At 36.1% G+C, this 26,919-nt stretch overlaps 2 protein-coding genes across 3 annotated transcripts in view; one reads left to right on the top strand and one right to left on the bottom strand.

Moving 5' to 3' along the window:
* CRLF3 (cytokine receptor like factor 3) overlaps positions 1–2,793 on the top strand; it is a 41,832-nt gene extending 39,039 nt beyond the window's left edge. Inside the window, exons 7-8 of the mRNA XM_040243996.1 lie at positions 149–261; positions 1,330–2,793. Coding sequence (XP_040099930.1) covers positions 149–261; positions 1,330–1,586 — 370 coding nt within the window. The 3' untranslated portion in view covers positions 1,587–2,793. The remainder of the gene's footprint in view (positions 1–148; positions 262–1,329) is intronic.
* Positions 2,794–9,975: 7,182 nt separating this feature from the next.
* SUZ12 (SUZ12 polycomb repressive complex 2 subunit) overlaps positions 9,976–26,919 on the bottom strand; it is a 38,770-nt gene continuing 21,826 nt past the window's right edge. For both annotated transcript variants that reach the window (XM_040243994.1, XM_040243995.1), the window contains 9 exons: positions 26,819–26,912; positions 22,568–22,673; positions 18,814–18,991; positions 16,219–16,310; positions 15,841–15,984; positions 15,214–15,371; positions 14,640–14,838; positions 14,104–14,183; positions 9,976–12,263 (listed from right to left, as the gene is read on the bottom strand). In XM_040243994.1, the coding sequence (XP_040099928.1) occupies positions 11,918–12,263; positions 14,104–14,183; positions 14,640–14,838; positions 15,214–15,371; positions 15,841–15,984; positions 16,219–16,310; positions 18,814–18,991; positions 22,568–22,673; positions 26,819–26,912 (1,397 nt within the window). In that variant the 3' untranslated portion in view covers positions 9,976–11,917. The remainder of the gene's footprint in view (positions 12,264–14,103; positions 14,184–14,639; positions 14,839–15,213; positions 15,372–15,840; positions 15,985–16,218; positions 16,311–18,813; positions 18,992–22,567; positions 22,674–26,818; positions 26,913–26,919) is intronic.

Below are 26,919 nucleotides of genomic sequence, written 5' to 3'. Positions count from 1 at the left end.
TCAGAATAGGACCTGGAATATAAGAAGCGCTAAATCATTGTTAGCTATTCTTAAGAGTAATCGTGATGAGATAGCTCTTGTTATGCTTAGCAACTAGTAGAGATCGCATTAAAAAAATATTTAAAAGATTTTTCTGCCCCGTTGACAGAGTTGAAACTGTGGGACAACCAGACAGAAGAGACAGTATAGGAGTGTGTGCAGAAAAACAGAATGGATATGACTCCCTGCAGCGGGATCAAGCAGTATGCATTAGTACAAATGGTAAGGAGGAAAGAACTGCCATTCTCTGTGAAATGTATGATTTACTATAATAAGATATGACTCAGTCTCAGTATCACACGTTTATACCAGATGAAAAAATTTAGGTCTTAATGACGTATCTATGTGACTGCTTCATACCAGGCATTATTCTGTACCCTTTAAAAATAATACCTTATTTAATCTTTAACACCTTTTTGAAGTGAGGAGTAGCGTTACATCCATTTTGTAGTTGATGAAAGGGCTTCCTAGGTGGCTCAGTGGTAAAGAATCTGCCTGACAATGCAGGAGACGAAGGTTCGATCCCTCGGTTGGGAAGATCCCCTGGAGGCGGAAATGGCAACCCACTCCAAGTATTCTTGCCTGGGAAGTTCCATGGACAGAGGAGCCTGGTGGACTACAGCACATAGTGTCGCAAAGAGCTGGAAGGGAGCGCGCAGAGCACTGAGCGACTGGGCACACACAGCACACGGTAGATAAGAAAAGCCGCAGGGAAGCCGTGGCTGAAGTAGCTGGCGTAAAATCACTTAGTTTGGATTTTTTCCAGGCAGTTTACTCCTGGATTCCGTGTGCCTAAGTCACCTGAATTCATAGAGAAGATACATTCAGCATACGTTAGGGGAGTGAGGAGAGTTTACATCTATAGTCTTCTTTGACCCCTTACTTCACAGTGATCGCAGTTAAAAATCACTGCCAAGATGTGTTGATATTTTATGGTGTGGGTCAGACAGTCGGTAGCAGGATCCTTGTATATTCCCTGGGAAACAGTCCTGCTGTTCCACAGGAAGTAATTTTATAATGGAGATGCCATCCACATAGGGAACTCACGGTCTCTTAAAAGAGCGTAACCCTGGACCAGAAGCCTAAAACGTTATTAAAGCTTTAACTTTTCCTTCTGCCTTGGGCATGTGGGGGTTAATGAACATATTTAACTGCATTATCTTCGACCAGTTGGCATTCCACAGTGTTTTCTTTAACTAGGAAATTCGCTGCATTACCAATAAGCTAGCATCTGTTTCCATTCTTTAGTTGTTGCTCACATGTGAATGACTCTTTACCTTAACATTTTAGGTGCAGTTTTTGTAAATGGAAAAGAAATGACTAATCAGTTGCCCGCAGTTACTTCTGGGTCCACTGTCACGTTTGACATTGAAGCTGTGACTCTAGGATCCACCAATAATAACGAAGGCGGAAACTTCAAGCTTCGAGTGACTATTAGCTCAAATAACAGAGAAGTGGTGTTTGATTGGTTACTCGATCAGTCTTGCGGCTCTCTTTACTTTGGATGCTCGTTTTTCTATCCTGGGTGGAAAGTGTTGGTGTTCTAGGTTTGCCGATGATTGGCTTTGGGTGTGCAGGGGTTTCACGTAGCTTTCCTCTCAGCCCAGTTGTCATTGGTTTAAAAAATGGTTAGATTCATCTCGCAGTTAAGCCATTGGAAACAGAAATTATTTACGGGATTTCTTTTGGACTGTCTCAGCGACAAGAGGCGTGAATATGGTGGACGAAACTGTCGCAATGCAGTCCATTTTATTTTTTAGCATAGTGTTAATTGGAATATGACATCACAATAAAAATCAAATTGGCTTTTAAAGTATGAGGAGATACAGAAAGCCCTATGAACCCTTCCACTGTACTTCTAAAGTTGGTTGTAAGAACAGAAAAATGCAACATAGCATCATTTTTTATTAAGTCTCCATCTTGTAAAGATCCAAGGTCATTTAAGACTTTAGAATGAAAAGCCAGGACTAGAGCAGGCAGAATATGCTATAATGCACGCTGTAATGGACACTCCTTTGTGTGTTCTCCACAGGAGTGTTGAATATGCTCTTCATCTTCAGGGATTTGTAAGCAGTATTGAATTTTATCTCATGTTTAGTAATCTTTAAGTCCCAAAAGTGTGACAAGTTTTAAAAATTACTGAGCAAATGTCTACAACAGACAAAGTGTTTTCTTTTGTTCTTTCCTTGCAGTTCCATTCCCAGTTAGGTTTGAGGGGTTTTACAGGGTAAAACTACTTACAGAAGTAGTATGCACAGCAGTGTTATTAATAGCTATGTGCCATGTATGAAATATGCACCAGTGCATATCCAGCCTCAGTGACTTGCATGTCACTCTTGGTAGGGTCTGAGTTGCAGTCCAGTTCATGAATGGTCTTTTAGTGGACCAAACAAGTGTAGGCTAAATACTTGACCTATTTTTTGGGAAACAAATTTGTTTAAAATATTTATTTGAAGGACTTGGATGTAAACATGATTATCTTAACTTGCTATTTACCAGCCTAAGATCTTTTCTCTTTAATGTGAATTTTTTTTTTCCATTTTTAAGAGTAGAAAAGTGGAAAAGCAAGTTTGATATTTTTGTAAGATAATTTATTGGGGGATTCCAGTTCCCTATTAGACAATCATGACCTTTTCCCATTGCCTTTTTATATATAAGTAAGCTGTTTTTCACTTGTTTAGTGATTAACAAGATGTGCTAGAATGTAGATGCCTCGTCCGACTATCTGAAACAAAAATAAAAAAGTAAAAGGTATGTGTGTGTATTTTTTTTTCTTTCATGAGATTTAATTAATTCAGATTTAATCTTTTAAGTGGAGGGAGAAAAGTCATCTTCACTTTTAAGTGTGTGTATATATATATATAATGGTAATAAATAAGTCATGTACACATATATAACATATATATTGGCAAGACTGTACTCCTTCCAGAGGCTCTAGGGGAGAATCCTTGGAGCTTCTGGTGGCCACAGGCATTGTAACTCCAGTCTCTGTCTTCCCATGGCCTTCTCCCTTGGGCTTTTCTTTTTTTTTCCAACTGCCCTGTGAGGCTTGCAGGATCTTCGTTCCTTGACCAGGGATTGAACCTAGGCCCATGGCAGTGAAAGCACCAAGTCCTAACCACTGGATCTAGAGGGAATCTCCTCCTTTTGTCTCTGCTAAGGACATTTGTCTTGGATTTAGTACCCATTCAAATAATCCAGGATGATCTCATCTCCAAGCCTTTAATTTACTTATAGCTGCAAAGACCCTTTTTCCAAATAAAATTGCTGCCATAGGTTCTGGCGCGGACATGTCTTTCTGTGGGCCACCACCATTCAACACGGATGATGGGGTTTGGCCGAGTGGTTGTTGGCTGTCAGCCTGTCTTGCTAGGCTGCCCCTTGCCTGGTCCCTTGGCTGCAGAGAGCAGGTTTTTGTTAGCGCTTTTTTGTTGACATTTCCATGTTGCCGGCATCTTTTGCCCCCAGGTCTGGGATACCCAAGATGAAAACCTTAAGAATGCACAGTATGGAGTCCCTTGAGTTTTAGGTACCTTGGTCGTCTGTCATTCTTCTTAAGCTTGTTTTATTATATTTTTTTCCCATAGTTTTTAGTTTTTCTCAGCAAGAGGAGTGGGAAAATGATGCTACTCCATCTTCTCAGAAGCATAAATTCTGAAGCTATAAGATTTTAATATCAAAACAAACATAAAAGAGTAAGTAGGGATGAAGGGTAAATGCATCTCTTCGGAGGGCTTTCCCTGTAGAGGGGAGCAGAGTAAGCATCTAGCTCCTCGGTTAAATATGAAAGATTTAGTTCAAGAAGTGAAATTTATTCAGTTATTGACAACAAACTATTGTGACAACTGTTGACAGTAACGCACTCACTGAGGTATCTCCTAAACCGGTTCAGAACTTTCCACACGTGTATGGATCAACCAGTGCCAGAACGGACAGTTTGTTCAGCTCCGATCAGTGTCCTGTGTCTTTCTCTCTCTTGGATTATTCCTTAACCTTAGTGGAGCACTTCCTCCATTTGCTGAGAAAGAGTGCCCAAGAGGTAAATTTTTTGAGATAGCTAAAAATCTCTTTATTCAATCCTCCCTTTGACTGTGACTCATTAAGAATTCTAGGTTGGTGACCCTTCCCTCTCAGCATTTGAGTGCACTGTTCGGTGGTCTCCCGGGAAAACTAATGCCCTTCTGGTGCCTGTTCATTTGTATGTCGTATGTTTTTCCTCTTTAGAAGACAGTAGTATCTTCTCTGTATTCCATCGGTCCCCTACCTTTTTGGCATCAGGGACTGGTTTCATGGAAGACAATTTTTCACAGACTGTCAGGGGCAGTGGTTTTGGGATGATTCAAGCACGTTATATTTGTTGTGCACTTTATTTCTATTATTCCACAAGCTGCACCTCAGATCATCATGTATCAGATCCCAGAGGCTGGGGACCACTGCTTTGTTCTGTCTTCTTAGTTTTTGGTATAACACTCAGCCACATAGCTCGTATGACAGCTGACCCTGTAGGTATGTGAGTTTCTAATACCTGCTTTAAACCCACTAAATTATAAACTCCTTGAGTTTTTGTATCTTCTCTAGCAAGTTATTCTCAACCCTGGCCTCACATTAGAATTTCCTGGAGAGCTTTTAAAAATAGCAGAAATTCTGATTCTATTGCTATTAGTAGAACTCACTTTTTTTTTTTTTTTAAGAAATGAAATTATTATTATGAAGGCAGATTTGGGAGTAACCACTCCAAAGTAACTAAAAGTCCAGTCTCCATGGTGATTTTTTTTTGGTAAATCTAAATTTGTTCTCTTTGGAAGACTATCCTTTATTCTGAAATTTAAGTTTCTTGCTCTTTTTATACTGTGTCCTTCTGTAAAATTAAAGTGACAGTAGATATCAGGTTTGCTGGGTTTGTTTGTAAATCCTGACAAAATGTCAAAAATTTTATGAATATATATTACAGGTTTATGAAATCCAAAAGTCTGGGATGTACTTCCTACCCAACATTTCCTTATATGTGAGTATCTGATAAGTACTTATGAACTAAGAACAGCACTTTCCTTCTTAAAAGACAAAAACCATATTCAGCAAAATCTCTCACAAAAGCCTTTCTTTCATGGAATTTAATGTTGATTAAATGAAAAGTGACCTTTCTATGTCACTTCTATTCATTAGTCTTACCTAAGGCAGTGTTAGAAAGCTTGCAGTTCTGTAGAGAATTAAGACTTTGTTAATATAATCTCAGGAGACTTATCCAGGGTCTTAAAATATATAGCTTGTGGAAGGAGCAAGCATGTGATTTTTCCTCAGAGGTGGGAGCTGAGGATTGAAGTTGACAAAACTGTAAGGTTGTAGGGAAGGAAATAGTGATGTTAACCAAGAGCAGGTTACTGTCTAGATCCCTTGTTGAAGGAGGCACTCTTTTCTGGGGGGGTCTATTGCCATAGTGATTATTTTTTAAATGTATTTTTAATTGGAGGATAATTGCTTTCCAAGTTTGTGTTGGTTTATGCCGTATATTAACATGAATCAGCCATGCGTATACATGTCACCTCCCTCTTGAATCTCTCCCTCCCACTTCCCATCCTATTGAAGGAGGGATTTTGATCCCATTTTACAGTTGAAGAAACAAACTCAGTGTCGTCAAGTAACTGAGTTTTGGAGCTGCAAAGGCCCTGGAGTTGGCATTCAAATCCAGGCTTGTGGACTCTCAGTTCTTCTGCCACGCTCCTCTGTGTCCACACTGCCCTATGTCCCTGGGGCACCAACTTGAGATGAGACGTTTAGCTTACTAACCTGGCTTACTAAAAACACGAATGAATGTTGCCCTCTCTGGAATTCAAGATTCACGAGGACAAGAACAATATCTGGCTTCTTCATCTTTGTATCCTCACACTTAACTAAGGCGAAGGCCATTATAGGTGCCCATTATAGGTGCCCAGGAAGTATTTAAGGAATAAATAAAGCTCCGTGAGCCTAATTAATGGCATGGCAACCGTGGTCCTTTCCCTTCAGGGCCTCACAGAAGAGCCAGCTCCCTGCTTTCCCCAAATAAGAGAAATAGGGATCATTTGGACAAAATCCACTCAGAAGAAAATCTTAGTTGAATTAGTGAAGAAAGGGGTTAAGATTTGTTGGACCCCTGTTACATTCTAGGCCCTTGTTCTAGGTGATTCATATGTTTGTCTCAAAATAGAAAAAGCTTTCATTCTGTGACCTGTGTAGCTTCACTGCTTCTCTGGAGTAATGAGCGATAAGTCTAGCAAAGAGGTGCATGCTTGTTTAGGGATAGGAGAAAGAAGTGACTTTAGTTTTGATCCATGAGAACTGGGAGAATCCTTGAAACACGAGTCTTACTCAACTCATTCCCAGTACTTGGGGCAAATCCCGGTACACATCCACAGATGGATGACTGGACAGCTGGAGTGAGAGTGTGCCGCCAAAGCAGGCGGAAGCTACTAGGGTTCTGAAAAAGGACGGAGTAGTGGACAGAAATATGATTCCAGGAGATGGTGTACCTGTAGGTGGCCACTGGTTAAGTTCTGCCATGTGGGTGGACAGGATGGTAGTCAGAAATGGGAAAAGACAACCGATTGAATATAGTAGTTTGGGAGATATACACCCTGTTCTCTAAAACCAGCTTTATAATGTGATTGATCCATGTGACATCTTAACATAAGTAACAATCTTATGTTTGTCTAAGAATATACTTGAATTTTTACCTCTGTATAAAAACCAATCTTACACTTGTAAGAAACAGAAGGTGCTCCAGAAATTGGATTGTAGACTGTGTATGGAGAACACCAGGGTGCATGGTGTGTACCATGCTGTACTCTGGTACCCTACCTGGTTGGAGGGGAGACTGCATACATGAGAGATTAAGACTGAAAAGATAGTGAATTCCAATCAGGCAGGAAAAGTATGATTTTTATGCTGTCAACTCAGTTCAGTTCAGTCGCTCAGTTGTGTCCAACTCTGTGTGACCCCATGGACTGCAGCACACTGGCTTCCCTGTCCATTACCAATTCCTGGAGTTTAATCAAACCCATGTCCATCACGTCGGGGATGCCATCCAACCATTTCATCCTTTGTTGTCCCCTTCTCCTGCTTTCAATCTTTCCCGGAATCAAGGTCTTTTCCAATCAGTCAGTTCTTTGCATCAGGTGGCTAAAGTATTGGAGTTTCAGCTTCAGCATCAGTTCTTCCAGTGAATATTCAGGACTGATTTTCTTGAGGATTGACTGGTTGGATCTCCTTGCAGTCCAAGGGACTCTCAAGAGTCTTCTCCAACACAATTCAAAAGCATCAATTCTTCAGCTGTCAGCTTTCTTTATAGTTCAACTCTCACATCTGTACAGGACTACCGGAAAAACCATAGCTTTGACTAGATGGACCTTTTGTTGGTAATGTCTCTGCTTTTTAATATGCTGTCTAGTTGGTCATAACATTTCTTCCAAGGAGCAAGTGTCTTTTAATTTTATGGCTGCAGTCACCATCTGCAGTGATTTCGGAGCCCCTCAAAATGAAGTCTTGACAGTTTCCACTGTTTCCCATCTATTTCCCATGAAGGGATGGGACCAGATGCCATGATCTTAGTTTTCAAAGTGTTGAGCTTTAAGCCAACTTTTCACTCTCCTCCTTCACTTTCATCGAGACTCTAGCAATTCTTTGCTTTCTGCCATAAGGGTGGTGTCATCTGCGTTATCTGAGGTTATGGATATTTCTCCTTGCAATCTTGATTCCAGCCTGTGCTTCATCCAGCCCGGCATTTTGCATGATGTACTCTGCATATAAGTTAAATAAACAGGGTGATAGTATACAGCCTTGACATACTCCTTTCCCCATTTGGAACCAGTCTGTTGTTCCATGTCCAGTTCTGTTGCTTCTTGACCTGCATACAGCTTTCTCTGGTACTCCTGTCTCTCTAACAATTTTCCAGTTTGTTGTGATCTACACAGTCAACAACTGGGAACCATCAATGATCCATTTTAATATGGTACTGGTATAGTTAATAAAACATCTCTGCTTTCCTTGGAGTGACATACTATTTAGATTAACAAAAAATGTAAATACAGCATTCAATTTTCTACAGCGCCTGTTTTACTTAATACTAATTGACTGTGTTCCAAATCTTTGTTAACAACTTATCCATTATACCTGGTTCCCAGTGAGAAACCATCCCTCTTCTGTTTTTTTCAGGTTTTTAAATGTAAAAACTACAGAAAACAGGCAGTACATTTAGATTTAAAAACTGCACAGAAACAGCCTCCTTCCTACCTGTCCTTTCGCCCAGCCATCTTCTCTGACAGCAGTTGCTTTTGTGTATCCATTTAGTCATATTCAAGCAAATATGGGCACATATTATTTTCAAATCTTGTTAAAAATGGAAATATTCTAGAACTTTTCTGTACCTTTCTAATCTGCTCCACAGTGGTCAGTTTGTCAATTTACATGTGCCCCAGTTTATCTGTCGGATTAAATTCCTGAAGATGAAATCGTTGGAGCAAAGGTTAAACGCATTATGATTTTAATGGTAAGTACCAAATTACTCTGTAGAGGTTGTACTAGCTTATTTCCCCACCAGAAATGTCATGAGTACCCACTTCTCCATTTTTTACCCAACAGTATTATCAGCACTCTTTCATCTTTAGGAAGCTGAATCGACCTGTGTTCTTGATCTTTCTTTCCTTTTCTGGCAATGTGTATCTTTGGTGTCCTCTGTCTTCCATAGTCTGCAGGCTCAACCTTCCTATCCACTCTTCCGTCTCTCTGCCTGTTTCCCTTTTGAAGGCCCTATTTCCTGCATATTCATGATAAACTTCTCCGAATCATTTTCCATTTGTTAACACTAAACTCCTCAAACCTGTTTCGTTGTTTAATCCTTAAAGCTGCTGTCTTAAACTCATTTTCTGTTACAGGATGGCTTCCTTTATGAAACTTCTTCCCTTGGGTTTGTCACTGCTGGTTAGTTCATTTCTTCACACTGAAACACCATTACTTCTTGGGCACTTACTTCACAATGGGCAGAGTTCTATTATTTAGTTGGGTATCTCACCTGGAGGACTCCCGCAGCATCCTTGTGCTTCTCCCTGTGGAGAGCTTCTTCCCTCCCAGATTCTTGGAGCCACGGCTCACCTATGACACAGACTGGTTTGTGTCATGTCTGTGCAGTTTATCTCCAAATACTTCTTACTCCAAATGCTTAGTTACCATGGCATATAAGGCCTTCAGTTTATGTAACAAATATCTGAACACCAATGAAGACCATGAGTCACTACTAAGGCTAGTGCGACTGACTCAACAGTCTAATGAAAAGGAAGCAGGTGCTTAAAGAAACAGAGTGAGCTTTGAAACCAGAGGGGCGCTCAGCTCAAGGAATACACAACATGTGTACAGGCAAGCTATTTCTTGTAAATAAAGCAAGCACAGTGGAACTGTCAACAGTTTGGTAACATTTTCCTCAATTAGTCTAAATTAATTTCAACAACTGACCTCAAAGAATATAGTATTATATAATTGTTTTATTATTTGTGTCTCACTATATGGCTTTTTGAAAGCCAACGTAAATCCTTTTTCATTCAAAAGAAAATTGAAAAAACCAAAGATGAATCAGCATTAGGGCAATTAGTTATTGGTATTACCCTAGATGATAAGTTTTAAAATATTTTTTATGTGACAGTGTAACATACTAGTTGCAACTGCTATTACTAGAACCGAAAGCAGGATTTCACATTAATTTTTCTCAACTTATTTGCTCTGACTGATGGATATAATTTTTTGGATATTTCCTATCCTAGCCAAGCCAAAATTTGTGTATGTGTATTAACAATTCATAATATAATAAAAAACAAAACAGAATGCAGCTTTTATATTATTGAACTTTATGTACAAAATCATTTGATTTCAAATAAACATTTAATGTAAAAACAAACGTTCTTTTAAACTGAATTTTTTTTTTTTTACATCTACTGTACCATTCAAATGCTTTATCATCTTACATGATTTCTTCAAAATCTCTTATCAAGGGTACATATAGAAAAGCTTTTTTTTTTATAAATAGAAACAAAGGGATTTTTTCAGCTTTTATTATAAGATGACGTAAAAAGTTTACTCAACAGAAGTAATTTCATTACTATTTGGGGGAGGGAATCACCAACTTTTTGTGCAAACAATGCTAGCCTTCTTTTAAGCATTAAGAGCATAACTGCTTAAGAAATGACATAAGCAATAATTCTACACCTACATCTCCCCTAAAATAATCTATTTTTTTTTTTTACATATGTGCACAGCTTTAGCAAATTAAAGCCCGAGAGAAATGCTCAAAATCCACTATGCAGAGGCATAATCAGAGTTTACTGTAACTCATCATTTGGAGAGCTTACCAATCAAGGAGTCTGTAATGAAAGCTGCAGTTTCCCTCTTTCCTATTTTTTTTTTAAACACAAAAAAAAATCAATGACTAGGAACTTAATACTGGATGACAAATCACATCCACACTATCAGTTAAATAGCCTCACAGTTAAACACATCTTAAAGACCAATCAAATCAGTATTTACATTTTATAAATTTCTGAAGACACCATTAGAAAGCTTATATATCCCTTCATTAAACAAAATAGGGAACTGCATCTGATGGTGGTGGAATGAAATTAAAAAAATTAAAAATACCTGTATTTACAGCAGCATTGATCCTTTATAAATAAAGAATATGAAAATGCAATTATCTTTAAGGATAATAAAAAATTGAGGTGATGTTACTCAACCACAGTGCTTGGAGTTGGACTAAAAATCTATTGGTGCTTGTTAATGTGCCAGTAGTGAAACCACTTTCTGTTGGAGAAAATCCAACTGTAAATATGTGCACGAGACACATATAACACAGGGCAAAATTGCTCAAAACGATTCAAGTCAGCTTATCTGTATTGGATATTCTAATCATGAAATACATTACGAAGACATCCTTGCAAAGGAAAAAAAAAAAGTTACATTTTCTGGTTCATTTTTATAGAACATTTCCTCCCTCAAAAGTGGCATCTTAAAAATCTTAAACTCTTTCTTCCCTTGGTTTACAATCCTAATGAACAGATGTGGACAGCTGAATCTTCCATGTGATTACCTAACTGGGAAAGAAGAAAAAAAAAACAAAAAACAGCAAAATGTTCAAGTTTAAAAAAATATACTGGGTGAGCAATGCACTAAAATTATCCACATAAAAACAAATGGATGGTCAGTAACCTTAGAAGCCAACACTGACATTTCACTGACAACAATGTGAAAAATTAACATGTTCTCAAACAGGCCTAAGATGAAGAAGTGCTATTTTTAAATTGTAAAATGAACTCACATAATGTAAAATACCTTATGTTGTAATTTTTCATTCCAAATTGATAAATGATTTCAAAGTCAAGGATTAAGGTCTGATTGCAAACAGTACTGCAACATAATTTCACAAAAATCTTCAGTTTCTAAAAAAAGGAATCACTTTCTAATTTTCCCTCCCCAAGAAAATGTCTCACAATTTCAAAGTAGAAAAACAGCCAGTCACAAATGAAAAAAAAAAACACCCAACACATTATAAATATGAAATAATTTCTAGATTATCAATTCAGTATATTTCATAAGACAATTGTTAAAAACACTTTAAGGTATTGCTTTTCATGCTTGAACTTGAGAATATTTTAATGACATCAATAAAACTGATATGCGGGTAATGCTGCATACTGAAGTTAAGTAGAACCCTGATTAAAAATATCCTTGTTGAAATCATTTACTTCATCTGACAGTGCCTGTTTGGAACCTATGATTAAAAACAAAAACAGAACTCTTCCTAGAGGCTGAATTCCCTAGAATGAAATTTCAGTGTTTGTCCATAATGTGGGGTTAAGCCTTTTCAGAGTTTTTGTTTTTTGCTCTGTTTTGAAACCCCTGAGACACCATCTGTTTCCAAAGCTTTCTCTTTTGAGTTAATTTCACTAAATCCATTTGCTGTCCCATTTTGTTCTTCAGTGACTTCTTCATTTGCAGGGGAAGCAGATTCTCCTTTTTCTAATTTTTGTTGCATTTCACGGAGCTTGGTAACAGCTTTATCTATTGACATTATGCTAATAAGATTAAAGTCATGCATGCTGACTAGATGAAGCATGAAGTTTCGACATAAATTCTTCTTAATTATTTTCTGTCCATAGTTTTCTACAAACAGCATACAGGCATGATTCATTTGATTGTCAGCAATAAACCTATTTAATAAAAACACAAACACATCAACAACAATACAAAGTATTTCTGTCAAAGGCCACAGTGATAACTATTACAGGATAGTAAGACTATATCTAGATAAATGATGATTTAACTAGTAAAACTATAGTCAATCTGAGATTCGATCACCTGAATAAACTTACCATGTTAGAAATTTAAAGAGGTTTAATTTAACCAGAGCTTAAACCGATATCATTTGTGTTTTTCGAAGTTAGCAGCTAAAAGTGTAAAATATTCTCTCCTGCTACTCCGCTTTCATTAACTGTATAACACTATTCTCTCAGCTTCCTATTTCAGAAGCAGTGTTTCTATACACTTTCAGTTCATGGTAAACTTTTGAAAAAATGAAGATGTCACAACAATTGTGGTATAGTGTGACTGTTTTGGTGGAAGGCAAGGAATAAAATTTGAGAGAACCAAATTAAACCAAAGAGGAGATGGATGTTCCATTAGCCACTGAGACTCAAACCAGAATCTGTAAAATGTAAAAGCCTGATTGCAGATCTGAAAAAATACAAATAGTTTACCAACTACCTGCCACTTTGTAATGCCAGTTTATAGTGAACCTAGTAGTTCTTATGCTGACAGATTTGGATCAGGAATTAAAATATAACTCAATTAAGTAATTTGACTAAAACTCTATCTTGAAACTGGCATATCAAGACAAAAGGAGAAAGATTTCAGCCAAGCCTCCACATACATATTTACTCATAACTGAGTTTTAATGACTAGACCAGGGATGAGGCAACATTTTCTGTAAAAGGCTAAACAGTAAGTATTTTAGGCTTTGCAAGCCATATGTGGGCTTTCCAGATGGCGCTAGTGGTAAATAAAGACCTCCTGCCAATGCAGGAGACATAAGAGACGCGAGTTTGATCCTTAGGTTGGAAAGATCCCCTGGAGGAGGGCATGGCAACCCACAACAGTATTCTTGCCTGGAGAATCCCATGGACAGAGGAGCCTGGTGGGCTACAGTCCGTAGAGTCACAAAGAGTCGGACATGACTGAAACGAATTAGCAAGCCATATGTAATCTCTATTGTCTTTCTCTTTAATTTTTTTTACAACTCACTAAAAATGTGAAGACTATTCTTAGCTCGAGGCAGTTTACCAAAAAAAAAAAAAAAAAAGGCTATAAGCGATGCACCCAGTCATCTGAACTAGAACTTAAAACACTTAAGTCCTCCATTCCCCAAGAATAAAGAAAATAAAATGCTCATTCCCATTTATTTCATTTAACCTTTAAAGGAAAAAACCTTAGATCCATGTGCTTATAAAAGAAAGCCTTATTTAAGGGTCTAATACTAATGAAGGTAGAGAAGAATCTATGTACTGACAGGTATATAGTTCACATAGGGAAGCAGTTGTATAGGAAAAACAATGCTACAGCCCCAAAGGCACGAGAAATTAGGATTGTTCTACTCTCAGCTTTATAAAATGGTAGTAAGAAATAAGAAAAGCTAGCTGTTTAGATTTTACTCTGAATAATAAAGCAGTTAAAAATTTTGTTAATAATTGTGTTAGTGGTTTTCAGGATTTCCAGGTGTGTAGCACATGGTGTATTATTTATGTATTCCCTAGTAATAAAAGGAATAAAAGCTGGGTTATTAAGAAAACATGTAACTAAAAACCTGCTGTTAGATGGAACTAGCACCTTACTTAAACATTCTTTGAAGATAACCATTTTTCTAATACTTGAATTAGGATATTTAGAACAAACTATACCTAAATTCTAAGTAAGATCCTAACACAGATTTATAGAATGTGAAGCAACAAAAAGAACATACAGGAAATGGAATATTTAAATCTAGAAACACCCTACCCATGCTTCATGACATGGAGATTCCATAGTTTCATCACTTCTTTCTCTCCTTCATTAACATCAGAAAATTCCTCAATTTGCTATTAGAAAAAAAGAGGGGAAAAAAATCTATTAGATGCAGAATAAATATAATCGATATTTCTAAGAAAAAATTGTGAGAATGTTAAAAAAAGAATTTTTTGTAACTAAAAATACAACTTATTTATATAGCAAAGCAGCAATGTTTCCAACATCCATTTAAGTGGTAATTTTAAAAGGGAAATCCTTAGTTATGAAGTAGTTGCCTTAAAGTGAAAAAACACAAAATCACAAGAATTAAACCCGTATTTCCTTTAGTTGGCAACTATTAAAATGACACAATTACAAAAATTGTAGATTCCTGGATTCCTTTAGAAAAATGCTCCTTAACATTAAATCAAAAATTTAATTCATATTAAAGTTATTAGTTTTCAAACAAAATCATTTCATCATAAAATTGTAAAATCATTGTCAATAATGATAATGATGGTAAATAGCAACAAAACAGTAGTAATTACAGTAATGGTTTTTTCTCTTAGCCATTCAGGGTCTTTTTCGTCTTCACTATCTACTTCCATTTCTTGTGGACGGAGAGGTAAACAAGTATCACTATGGAAATAGAGGCGGTTGTGTCCACTACTGTACGTTCGCTGCTGTTCCACTTCTCCATCTTCGGATTCAAGAAATTCAGACATACTTGCTTTTGTTCTTTTTGGCCTGATGAAAAGAAATGTTGCTGTAATATTAAGTAACACAGGGAGGGCTCACACTACTCAGAGTACATTCCTTTCTTACAGAGGTCTCCACCTAGGCATGCACACAGAAACTTCTACTGGGAGACACTTTAATCCCCCTATAACCACTAGAGCAGTAGCCACATGAACACAGGAAAAAGCTGTGCGGAGGAAGTGAGAAAACTGCTGTAGAAACAGGAGCCAGGCAGAGTTATAAAGCAGTATACGACCCTAGAGACTTATTTAAAACTGAAATAAGAACTGCCACCTAAATAGTAGTTTTGCCTGGCTTCCCTTTATTCCTCAAACATCAATAAAGTCAGAAAATAAACTTTTGCCACATGACCTTTTTACCTACCTGCACACAAGAATGTGTGTGATAGGTGTTCTCTTTACTGGTCCATTGCGACTAAAAGCAAACCCAGGTTGGCGATGAATATCCTGAGGATTTCCTGCATAGGAGCCATCATAACACTCGTTGATAGAAACATCTATCCTAGCACCTTTGGGATGATACTGTAACAAAAATGGCAAGGTGATTAGAAAAATAAAGTATTAATTATCCTATCTTAAATACCTATTCCTCCAACTTAATTAAAACATACTTGTGGGTTCTTAAATGTTTTGAAAACTAAAATAAGCCAGGCATACCAGCATGGTGAACAGGAAGCCAGAAGATCTGGAATCAAAAAGATCCATGTTAAAATCCTGGCTATGCCATTTATTGGCTTGGTAACTGTACAAATTATTTCTTGTCTGAGCAAGGATAAGGAAATTACCACTTAATTCAAAGAGCTGGGGTTAGGATTATGTGAGTCATTAGAGGTGCACTATGCAAATATACACAAACACTGAATCATTCACGGTAATTCATTCATAAACAATCCATCCAATGTAGAAACTGGCATTCTGCACAAAGTACAATTTCTGAAAGCCAAATTGTATCATAATGTATAACAGTAAGAAAAAATGAAAAGCTACTTACAACATAATTGAAGATAAATCTGCTGTGGCAGAGTTTAAGATGTTTAAGTAAGCTATAAAGTTTGCGGCAGTTCAGGGTGCACCAAGGGCAATGTAGGTCATCTCTTGCTTCAGTTTGTTGTCTCGTATTGTTGTTATAAAGGAACTTTAAAGATAACAAAAAACAAAAAGAACAGCAAATCTCCAACTTACATATCTCCAACTCACAAACAAGATATTTTGTTTCAATATCAACTTTAAACATAGTTAAAACAATATAAAAGGAAAATCAAGTCAGAGGCATTCTTTCTATTTAAATAAGCCAAAATATTTCAGATAGAACGTGCAAAACAAAGGTATCTCATGATTACTTAAAAAAAGAAGGGTCAGCTAGGCCTACCTGATAAAATATTCTTAATTTTTGTCGGTTTTCATTTGAAGTATCTTTTTCTTTTCTTGTTTGCAGATCTGTAGTCAATGATTCTTTAACAGCTGAAAATATATACTTTTAATGAAAATACTTGCTTCTAAAAAGTGAAATAATATCTGTTGTGAACATAATTAAACAATAAAGGCTTCACAAAATTCTTGTGGCATTTAATACAATGTTTTCACCCTCAACTGATTTCAGGGGAACACTCCCTTTATCATCAACCTAACCAGATACTAAGGTCTTTACTGGTAAGATCCATTCTTTTTTCCCCTTTAAAATGTCCTAAAACATTTAAAAAATAACCCCAAGTAATTATACGTAGTTACTGTAATGCTTTAAGCACTTTAAGGTCAAAGTAAGGTTTTGATTGGTCTCTGTATTCCCAGTGCACAACAGTGAGCAGATATCCACTAAATATTGGTTTAACAAATTAAATGAAAATGACTATAATAGTATCATTCCAAATCCAAAACATAATCATTATTAATACTTTTGGTATATTATTTTACTGACAAAAATGAAAATTTGTATCTCTCCTGACGTAAGTAATCATTTCCTATGTAAAACTTTGTAAAAATCTTTTCTTCTCAGTTTCCTGAAAACTCTTTTACTAGTATTTGGCCACAGAACACTTTGAGAAGTGCCCAGACTACAATTTCCTTGGGAAATCTTTCCCCTGACATGGGTCATTTCTTACATCTCCTAAAACTGACTCTAACTACAGTGACTTGCACACAGCTAATGGATGGACTTGAGTGGTATATGTCAAAGACAACTCCCTTCTGCCTTCTTAAACAGTCTTAGATAAAACACATGGATACCCTCAGGTCAAGGACAGTGTTCTCATCAAGCAGATAAGAAATGAAAGAATACTGCAACCTGAGCCTTAACCCAACAGAGCTAACTGCTACAATTGGTAAATGTTTCTCCTCTTAAAAATTTACTACAAAATTTAACCTGATAAAATTCAGGTTATAATAATCCTCTTCCAGCCCCCAAATTGTTCAAATATTCTTAAATGGTTAAGTCAATTCCATAATATTAACAAATTTTTATGTAAATTTGAAAAAGCACATAGTTCCAAAGCCCTTTATAGCTGCAATTCCAAACTACAAAGCTCTGAAAACCAATCATTTTCTCATGTGTTTGGGACAAATTTATTTAATGGAAAAACTTCTCCTAAATTGACATAAAGGTATCTATAGACTATGCCAAAGCCCCTGACTGTGTGGAAAATTCTGAAAGAGATGGGAATACCAGACCACCTGACCTGCCTCTTGAGAAACCTGTATGCAGGTCAGGAAGCAACAGTTAGAACTGGACATGGAACAACAAACTGGTTCCAAACAGGAAAAGGAGTACGTCAAGGCTGTATATTGTCACCCTGCTTATTTAACTTATATGCAGAGTACATCATGAGAAATGCTGGGCTGGAAGAAGCACAAGCTGTAATCAAGACTGCCGGCAGAAATACCAATGACCTCAGATATGCAGATGACACCACCCTTATGGCAGAAAGTGAAGAGGAACTAAAAAGCCTCTTGATGAAAGTCAAAGAGGAGAGTGAAAACGTTGGCTTAAAGCTCAACATTCAGAAAATGAAGATCATGGCATCTGGTCCCATCACTTCATGAGAAATAGATGGGGAAACAGTGGAAAGTATCAGACTTTATGTTTTTGGGCTCCAAAATCATTGCAGATGGTGACTGCACCCATGAAATTAAAAGACGCTTACTCCTTGGAAGGAAAGTTATGACCAACCTAGATAGCATATTCAAAAGCAGAGACATTACTTTGCCAACAAAGGTCCAACAAAGGTCTAGTCAAGGCTACAGTTTTTCCAGTAGTCATGTATGTATGTGAAAGTTGGACTGTGAAGAAAGCTGAGCGCCGAAGAATTGATGCTTTTGAACTGTGGTGTTGGAGAAGACTCTTGAGAGTCCCTTGGACTGCAATGAGATCCAACCAGTCCATTCTAAAGGAGATCAGTCCTGGGATTTCTTTGGAAGGAATGATGCTAAAGCTGAAACTCCAGTACTTTGGCCACCTCATGCAAAGAGTTGACTCATTGGAAAAGACTGATGCTGGGAGGGATTGGGGGCAGGAGGAGAAGGGACGACAGAGGATGAGATGGCTGGATGGCATCACCGACTCGATGGACATGAGTTTGGGTGAACTCTAGGAGTTGGTGATGGACAGGGAGGCCTGGCATGCTGCAATTCATGGGGTCGCAAGAAGTCGGACATGACTGAGCAAATGAAGTGAACTGAAACCTCATCTGAAGATATTATGTAATATATGGTATATATACTATATATTATACCATGATTCTAAAATTGAAAAAAAAAAAAAAAAAATCTCCAAAATTCCCACATACATCTAGTGAATAAAGTACTGTTGATCAGCACTTCATCACAAAACTTTAGGAGAATCGTAATTTACTCATAATGTGTCTAGTAAGTCAAATAATTATTTCCAAAGATTACTGGAGCAAAAGACAAATTAATCTAAAACCTAAGTCCTAACTCTGCAAAGCATTATTTGACAGCAAAATTTTCATACCAATAGTTTGAGTAGGTTTTACTGAACCAGGCTTATTTTCTTGATGAAGACTCTCTGAATTTCTAGTGGCAAGAGGTTTAGCTATAGGAGCTGTAGATTTATCATTGGTCTCTCCTGTCCAACGAAGAGTGAACTGCAAAGTAGGTCCCTGAGAAAATGTTTCAAATGGAGGCAGTCTCTAAAAAAGAAAAAAACATGAAAACAGTGAAGATCCCAAAAAATGAAAGACATTGTAGGAGTAAAAAAAAAAACAAAACACTTATTATGACATATTAATGTGGAACTGACTTCAATCAACAGATTTTTCCTTTAAAAACCCCCAAATGCCTACATGGATAGCCAGGGAAATAAAGTAAATGCATGGTGCAGTAGACTGTATATAGTACTAGAGGGCTCAGACTGGCAATTGCTAAACTGGTTCCCCATACAAACACTGGCCCAATACAGCCAGATTTTCAGACTTTTTTCTAAGTTCATATGAAAAATACTCCCATTTTTATTTGCTGGTAACTAACAAATTAAAATTAAAAAAAAAAAAAAAACAAAAACTATGGTACCCAAAGCCTACCAGTTTGCAACTTCTCTAAAGATGACCAATTACTTCTGACTGAACTGAATGGTTTTAGCAATGAATAATTTTTGACTTCTCAGCTTCACCAACGACTGGCCTTGGTTCTCGCTCTGAATTTTAGGACACTGAGGCTTTCCTCCTCCACTTTCAATCACTTACAAAGCCACTCTTCCCTTGGTCTCCTTAATTAATTCCTAGCCAACATTTAGCCACAAGCCCCAATCTCTCACCCATCCTCAAGGATTTACCTATTCGATTATTCCCAAATTGCTTCTCCCTTCTTTACACTTAGAGCTCTAAACATTGTCACTTGGATATCCAGGTCATCCTGAACTAAAATATGTTTAGACATGAATCTATTATCTTTTCTTCTCAAGTACAGTTATTTTTGTCCCAAGCATTATCATTCTACTAGTGACCCTAAAGGAGAAGGAAATGGCAACTCACTCCAGTGTTCTTGCCTGGAGAATCCCAGGGACGGGGGAGCCTGGTGGGCTGCCGTCTATGGGGTCACATAGAGTCGGACACGACTGAAGCAACTTAGCAGCAGTGACCCTAAACTAAAAATTTCAGAATTACATTTGAAACCTATTCTTGCTATTCTCATATAATTACCACATGTAGATTCTTACTACAGTGTCTTATTACTAGAGAGCAGTATCTCAGCTGCTCTCTCTGCTTCTAATTTTTACCTCTCAATCCATATTCAGGAGACCAAAGATGCTTTCATGCTATTTCTTTTTATAGAAATCTTCAATGATTTCCTATTTTACTGCCACACAAGTCTAACTTCCTTCTACATCTTTATTACAAATAATCCTTTTAAAACTATAATTTTAGACTGGAGTGAAGTGAAAGGGTAATCATATAAACCAATTCTGACATAGTGAGTCCGTATCTAGGAATTTATCTTGTAAAAATACTTGCAATGCAAAAAGATACGTGTACAAGTGAGTACAAGTATACTCACAACATTTGTTAAGATGTAAAAAAATTAAAATAAATTATCAACTTAAGTGACATTAGTTTAGCAACTTATGGGACATTTACTTAAAAGAATAACATAGAGCTGTTAAAAAGAAGCAAATCTATATGACCTGACTTAAAAGGATACCTCAATTCCTTGGGAAAACCCCCAAGCTCCTGTATCAGTTCAATTCAGTTGCTCAGTCGTATCCGACTCTTTGCAACCCCATGGACTACAGCACGCATATAAACTCATATGAGTATAAACTCATATATAATAATTCTATTTTCTCATGAAGAAACTTCAACTTTAAAAAAGAAATTTAATATTGTCTCAATTTCTTGGAAAAACCTCAAAACTCATACACAATAATCCTATTTTCTCAAGGATAAATTTAGACTTTAAAAAATTTAAAACATAAAAATAAATACCTGCAGAAAATTCAAGCACTGTAGATACATATAAATTAAAGTTATTTAAAAATCCCATCACCTGAAGGTAACCACTATTATGCTTCATTTCAGAAAAGGTGGTTGTATGTGTTATTATGTAAAAATTGAATATCATGGAAATCTTGTCAAAATATAGCCCTTTTTAATGCCTATCATTTTAAGAGTTAAGGTGTTTCAAATTTTTCACTATTTAAAAATTTCAGGCAAGATTTGTTACCTAGATCTTTTCAGTTATCTAGGTACTACCTTGTGACAAAATTGTAAAATATAAACTGTTATATCAAATTGTTAATGAGTATATACACGATTAAAATTTTCATTTATATTGTCAGTCTCCCCTCCAGTAAAGTTTTATCAACTTATTCTTAACTTAAAGCATTCTTTGAGAATATATGTCCCCACATCTCCAACTAGAAACTGTTGACCTCTTTTAACTGTTGTCAAACTAGTAATCAAAAGCTAGTAATCTCTGATTTTGTTTACATGTCTCTGAATACTAGTAAAGTTGAGTATCTTTTTAAAAAGCTTACTAGTCATCTGTATCTGTTGCTTTAAGAGCTGTCAGACTGTTCTTTATCCATTTTTCCTAATTAGATTGCTTTTTATTAATTGCATATTCATATTAGCCTTTTGTATGTTACAAATATTTGCCCCAGTCCATCATTTGGTTTTAACTTTAGACTTTTAAAGTATAGAAACGACTCATTTTAATTAGTCGTTTTTATTGTATGCTTTCTAGCTTTTGTATCATACCTAGAAGGGCTTTTCTCATAGCAAGATCATATTAATATTCACCTGCCTTTTTTCTGAAGCTATGTAGTGTTAATTTTTACATTTACATTTATGAGCCTTCTGGAATTTATTAGGTCTAAATTTATTTCCAGATGGCTAGACAGCAATTCTGTCACATAGATAATGAACGGTTTATCTTTCCCACACAGATCTAACACCAGTTTTATCACAGATTAAACTCAAAACTATTTCAAGACTATGCTTCAGTGATGTGCTTGTCTATTCCTATACTTGTACCATAAAATTAAGTTCTTTTATTGTTATCTGCAAAGTAAAGGTTCTCAGAAAACTTTTCCATAATTTTCCTTAGTACTATTAAACACACAGTTTTAGGTTAACTTTAGACGAATTTTAAGGCTTAAGAACAAAAAAAATCCTTTCAGGATTTTGCTTGTGCTGCTACACTGATCTAATATATTTAGAAAAAAATGACACTGGTTCTGTTGTCTGCCTATCCAAGAATTGTATGTATGCCTATTTATAAGTCTCTTAAAAGTTATTTTAAGCCTGCTTCATCTAAGATTTAAAGATTTCATGGTAAGTTTATTATTAGTCAGATGTTACCTGCTGTTACTATGAATGGGATTTAAAATATCAGTTAACATTTATTGAGCACTTATTTTATGCCAGGCACGGTGCTAAGCATCTTTCATTAATTATTTCATTTAATCCATCAATTCTATGCCTTTTGCTTTACAGATGAGAAAACTGAGACACATAGGATTAAGTAACTTGCCAGATGCCACATAGCTATGAGTGGAGATTTGAACCTGGTGGTCTGGCTCCAAGCATGATGCCTTCCATTAAATACTCTGACTAGATAATTTTGATTTTGTGTTTCTCAAGGTATTAAAAAAAAGGACTCTTCCTTCCAATATGAATTCAACATGAATTTGCATTCGGGGAAGAAAACATCAATCAGAAATGGGAGTTTGTAACTATAACGTGCTCAGTCTTCTGAGTAGTCCATACCTTCCCATCAAGAATAGTCTCCCATGTTGCTCTTTTCTTGCTTATTGGACATTCTTCCATTTCCTGCATGGCTACTTCATATTCCCCATCTAAAAGCTGTAAGCGCCTGTTAGACAAACACATACACTTTAAAGTAACCTGAGTATTATTGTAAGTACACAAATTCTACATCTTTAGATTTATATTCAAAAGCATTTATTAAATTTATAAACTAGCTTACATTCCCAACAAGATTTAAAAATATACCTACACTCCATTCCTGGCCAAAATTTTTTTTTAATGATCTGTACTAATTACTATTACTAGAGAATTATTTCACTACTGTAGCTACTCAGATATAACTTAAAACATTTAAAGTATAATATGTTTACGGTATTAAAACTTAGTAAGTTTTAAATATTAAGTATAAAGCATGTGTGCAGGCTTTATACTTTTAGAAATGAAATAACAACAGCGTTTTAATACTTGCCTTAGGGAGCCACTAAGAATTATGTCTGTTATCTTTAATTATTGTAAATACTTTAACTAGAATTCTTGACTCAGCAAACTGATGATTATAATGACAAATCGGATAATTATAATATCCTAAGGGGGCACCTGGCACATATAGGTGCTCAATAAACATTTCACAGGTGAATGAATATGTGGAATACTGGTTGAATCAAAGAATCAATTAAATTAAACCCATACTCACAGTACAGTTTTAATGTGTGTGTACATATTTGTGTGTGTATATATAGTTTTTTATTTTTTCCATACCATTAAACGCTGGTAACACTACTAACCTAAATACCATTCTCCAACCATACCCAATAATTAACTATGTATCAAGAATCTGGCATCTCCTCATCAGTCTTAGAGAAATTCTCTTAGGTGATATTAGCTAACATTTATTGAGTGCTTACTATGTGCCAGGCCCTATTTTAAAGACTTTATTTACATGGTTCACTTAATCTTCCCAACAACTCTATGAAGTAGGCTATTACTTCACTGTTCGGAAGAGGAAATGGGCAGAGACAGGGTTAAATAACTTGCTTTAAGATGACACAGTGAGTAGACAGAGCTAGCAATACAATATAGACAGCTTGCCTCTAAAGTCTGACTCTTAACAGCAAATGATTTCAAGAACTTAATAATTTTTGTCCTTATGTTGTGCTACTTGAATTTTTTCTACTTCAATATATCAACTTAATATTTTTTAAAGCTGATTTTATTAGTTTGAATAGATATTAATATTATTCTAAAATGGAAAGGAGCTCTCCTCACACGTTTACATGGCTACATAACATTCTGTTTTATGGTTGTACATTTGATGGCTACAATCCAATTTACTCTATCTGTAATGTATGAAGAGTCCCTTTTCCCCCACAGCCTCATCAACGGTACTTTACCAAGTTTTCTGATATCTGTCAAACTGATAAGTGAAAAAAATGACATCTCAATGCATTTTTATATTCAGATCTTTTACCTTTTAGTTGTTTAAAAACCATGTATGTTTTCTTTTTTTGTATTTTCATGATATCCCTTCCTCATTCTATTGGTCAGTTGTGTTTTCCTTTTTATTTAACATGATCTGTATGTATTAGAGGAATGAGGTATCCATTGATATCTACATATTGTGAATTCAAATTAATTTTCTTCTGACGTCATTTTTATTTCAACTTGGCTTACGATGGTGTTTTTGTTTTCAAAAGGAAAGGAAAGTGAAGTCACTCAGTCGTGTCCAACTTTGCAACCCCATGGACTGCAGTCTCCCAGGCTCCTTTGTCAATGGGATTTTCTAGGCAAGAGTACTGGAGGGGGTTGCCATTTCCTTCTCCAGGGGATCTTCCCAATTCAGGGATTGAACCCAGGTCTCCTGCATTGCAGGCGGACGCTTTACTCTCTAAGCCACCAGGGAAGCCCATTTTTTAAAAGAAACTTTTTATTTTGCTCCATATTCATATTTTTTGATATGGCTTTTGATTTTTACTCTTTAAGGAGACTTTAACTTCTCAGAGATTATAAAACGAATTTTTAAACATCTAATCCCCAGATCTTGGCTGGCAAATACTTTTCCTCTACTAAAGGAACCATGACTCTTAAGAAAGAGCCAATTCCAGAGCAGAGGTAGGAAAAGGAGAATGTAAAGCCTGGAATATCTAGAATACTCCAGAAAACAAGGAAATAAATGAATAAAAATAAGTCAAAGGGACTTAGAAACCTGTTTGGAGCTCCAGAGCTCCTCCTGAGCAAATTTAGGACAATTTGAACATTAAAATAGCAACAGAAATAGATTTAAAACAGAGTAAATAAAAGTTGAATTCATTAATCCATACTTGGTACTGTTACAGTGGAGAAATATGACCACCACTTTAACCAAGTGATCAAACCAAATATCAGCTGTATCTGTGACATGCACAAAGAATACATCATCAATTAGTGTTCTTACCCAAAATGTTTAACCTGAATCTAAACATGAAACAATCACAAAAGTCCAAAATGAAATACATTCTGCCAAACTACAGGCCTGTATTTAAAGTGTCATAGAAGGGAAAAAAAGCAGGAGGTGGGGACTGGAAAACTATCCCAAATTGAAGGAGACTAAATATATACAACAATGGACAACTAGCTAGAGATCACAATCCTTGACTACGGCGAGGAGGGAGCAGAAAAGCACATTACCGAGGCAACTGGGGAGAGAGCACTGTATTTTTGTCTCATGTTAACTTTCCTGCATATGGTAGATGTATTGTGGTTATGGAGGTTAATGTCCTTGCTCTCAGGAGATCTGGGCTAAGTTTAGGAATAAGAGACGGAATCAAGTGTCATGATCTAAAACCCTCAAATGGTTTATCACAAAAATACTCATGAATAAAGCACATGTGGTAAAATGTCAACAAATTATTAATCTAGGTGAAGGGTACATGGGTATTAACTACCTGCATTTTTCCTTCAACTTTTTTAAGTTTGAAAATTTCCAAAATTTATGTTGGGAGAAAATTATTTTATGATTTCCTCTTGGTACTTTTTTAAAAAGTAGTTTTTATATGTATACCTATAGTTGATTTGTGTTGATGTATGGTGGCAACGAATATAATATTTTAAAGCTATTATCTTTCAATTAAAAATAAAACTTTTAAAAAGGCAATTGTTTTTAAATATACAAGGAATATGTTAACATATTTAAGGTAGAAAGAATTTTTAAAAGAATATAATGTACCCCTCCTCCTACACTGCCTAAAATAGAACATTTACTAACACTGATGAAGTCCAGTGTACGATAGCCTAATTGCTTTTCCCACAGACATAACCCCTTTCAAATTTCTGACTTTAGAGAAAATAAGTGATAGACTCAAAGACAATATGGTAGCAAAATCAATCACAGTATTCCTAATCACCTTTGCTTTCCCATTAAAAGCCCAGAACCTTTCTTTACTCTGGTGGCTAGTAAGTGGATTATATCAAGGCAATAATCTACTTTTTAAAGAGAAGGAGAAACGCACTAGTTGGCTTGGCTTTCTCCTATCCCTGACTGACAGTGAACTGTATTCACTACCAGTGAGCACCTCAGGACAAGAAATCATGGCATATTACAGGTTTCATCCTCTAATCGTACCAAATAAAGAATACTGCATTCGCTTCCCAGCGGTTCTCTACTGGCACTAAGGTGCTTAATTCCCAAGTGAAAACTGCAGAAATGATTATAAATCCAATTGTTCCTTCCTACCCTGTGTCAAATGTCAGAGTCACACAATGATGGTAACACACAATTTTCTTCCTTAACTCAGGTAAATACATAATCTCAATATTTGCATGAAGCCCACTTCATTCAAGTCTCTGCTCAAATATGACCTTCTCCCAGAGGCTTTCTCTATAAAACAACCCTTTATTCTCTTATATTTCTTCACAGCATTCTCACTAAGTACATTAGCTGATATAATTTTGGGGAGTAGTACCTGTTTCCTCTACTAGAATTTAAGCTCCATGAGGGCAAGGGTTTTGCTGCCTCCTCATGGGCGAAAACAGTATCTAACAAAAAAGTAGACACTGAGAAAATACTTGCTGAATAAACAATCTTAACTGAACATTCAAACAACTCATCGGTATTTATTGCTTTCTATGTGATAAAGAGAAATGTTTAATATTTGCAAATTTTGTTTTTTCATCCATAATAAAAAAGAGAAAGGCAAAGAAACAGTATCACCACTATATTCTGCTTCAAAATAAAAACATTCCTAAAACATGGGAGCCTTGCCTGTCCAACATTACCTGTTTTTATCAAATACTGTCATTTGTGCAACAAACGTTTTTTCCCCATCTTCACGATTTCGTTTTCTTCTAGCTGGAAGTTCTTCATTGACATCTGAATT

This window comes from Oryx dammah, unplaced genomic scaffold (assembly GCF_014754425.2).
Source record: "Oryx dammah isolate SB20612 unplaced genomic scaffold, SCBI_Odam_1.1 HiC_scaffold_8, whole genome shotgun sequence".
NCBI classification, from domain to species: domain Eukaryota; kingdom Metazoa; phylum Chordata; class Mammalia; order Artiodactyla; family Bovidae; genus Oryx; species Oryx dammah.
This window is presented reverse-complemented; position numbering and strand designations above follow the sequence as displayed.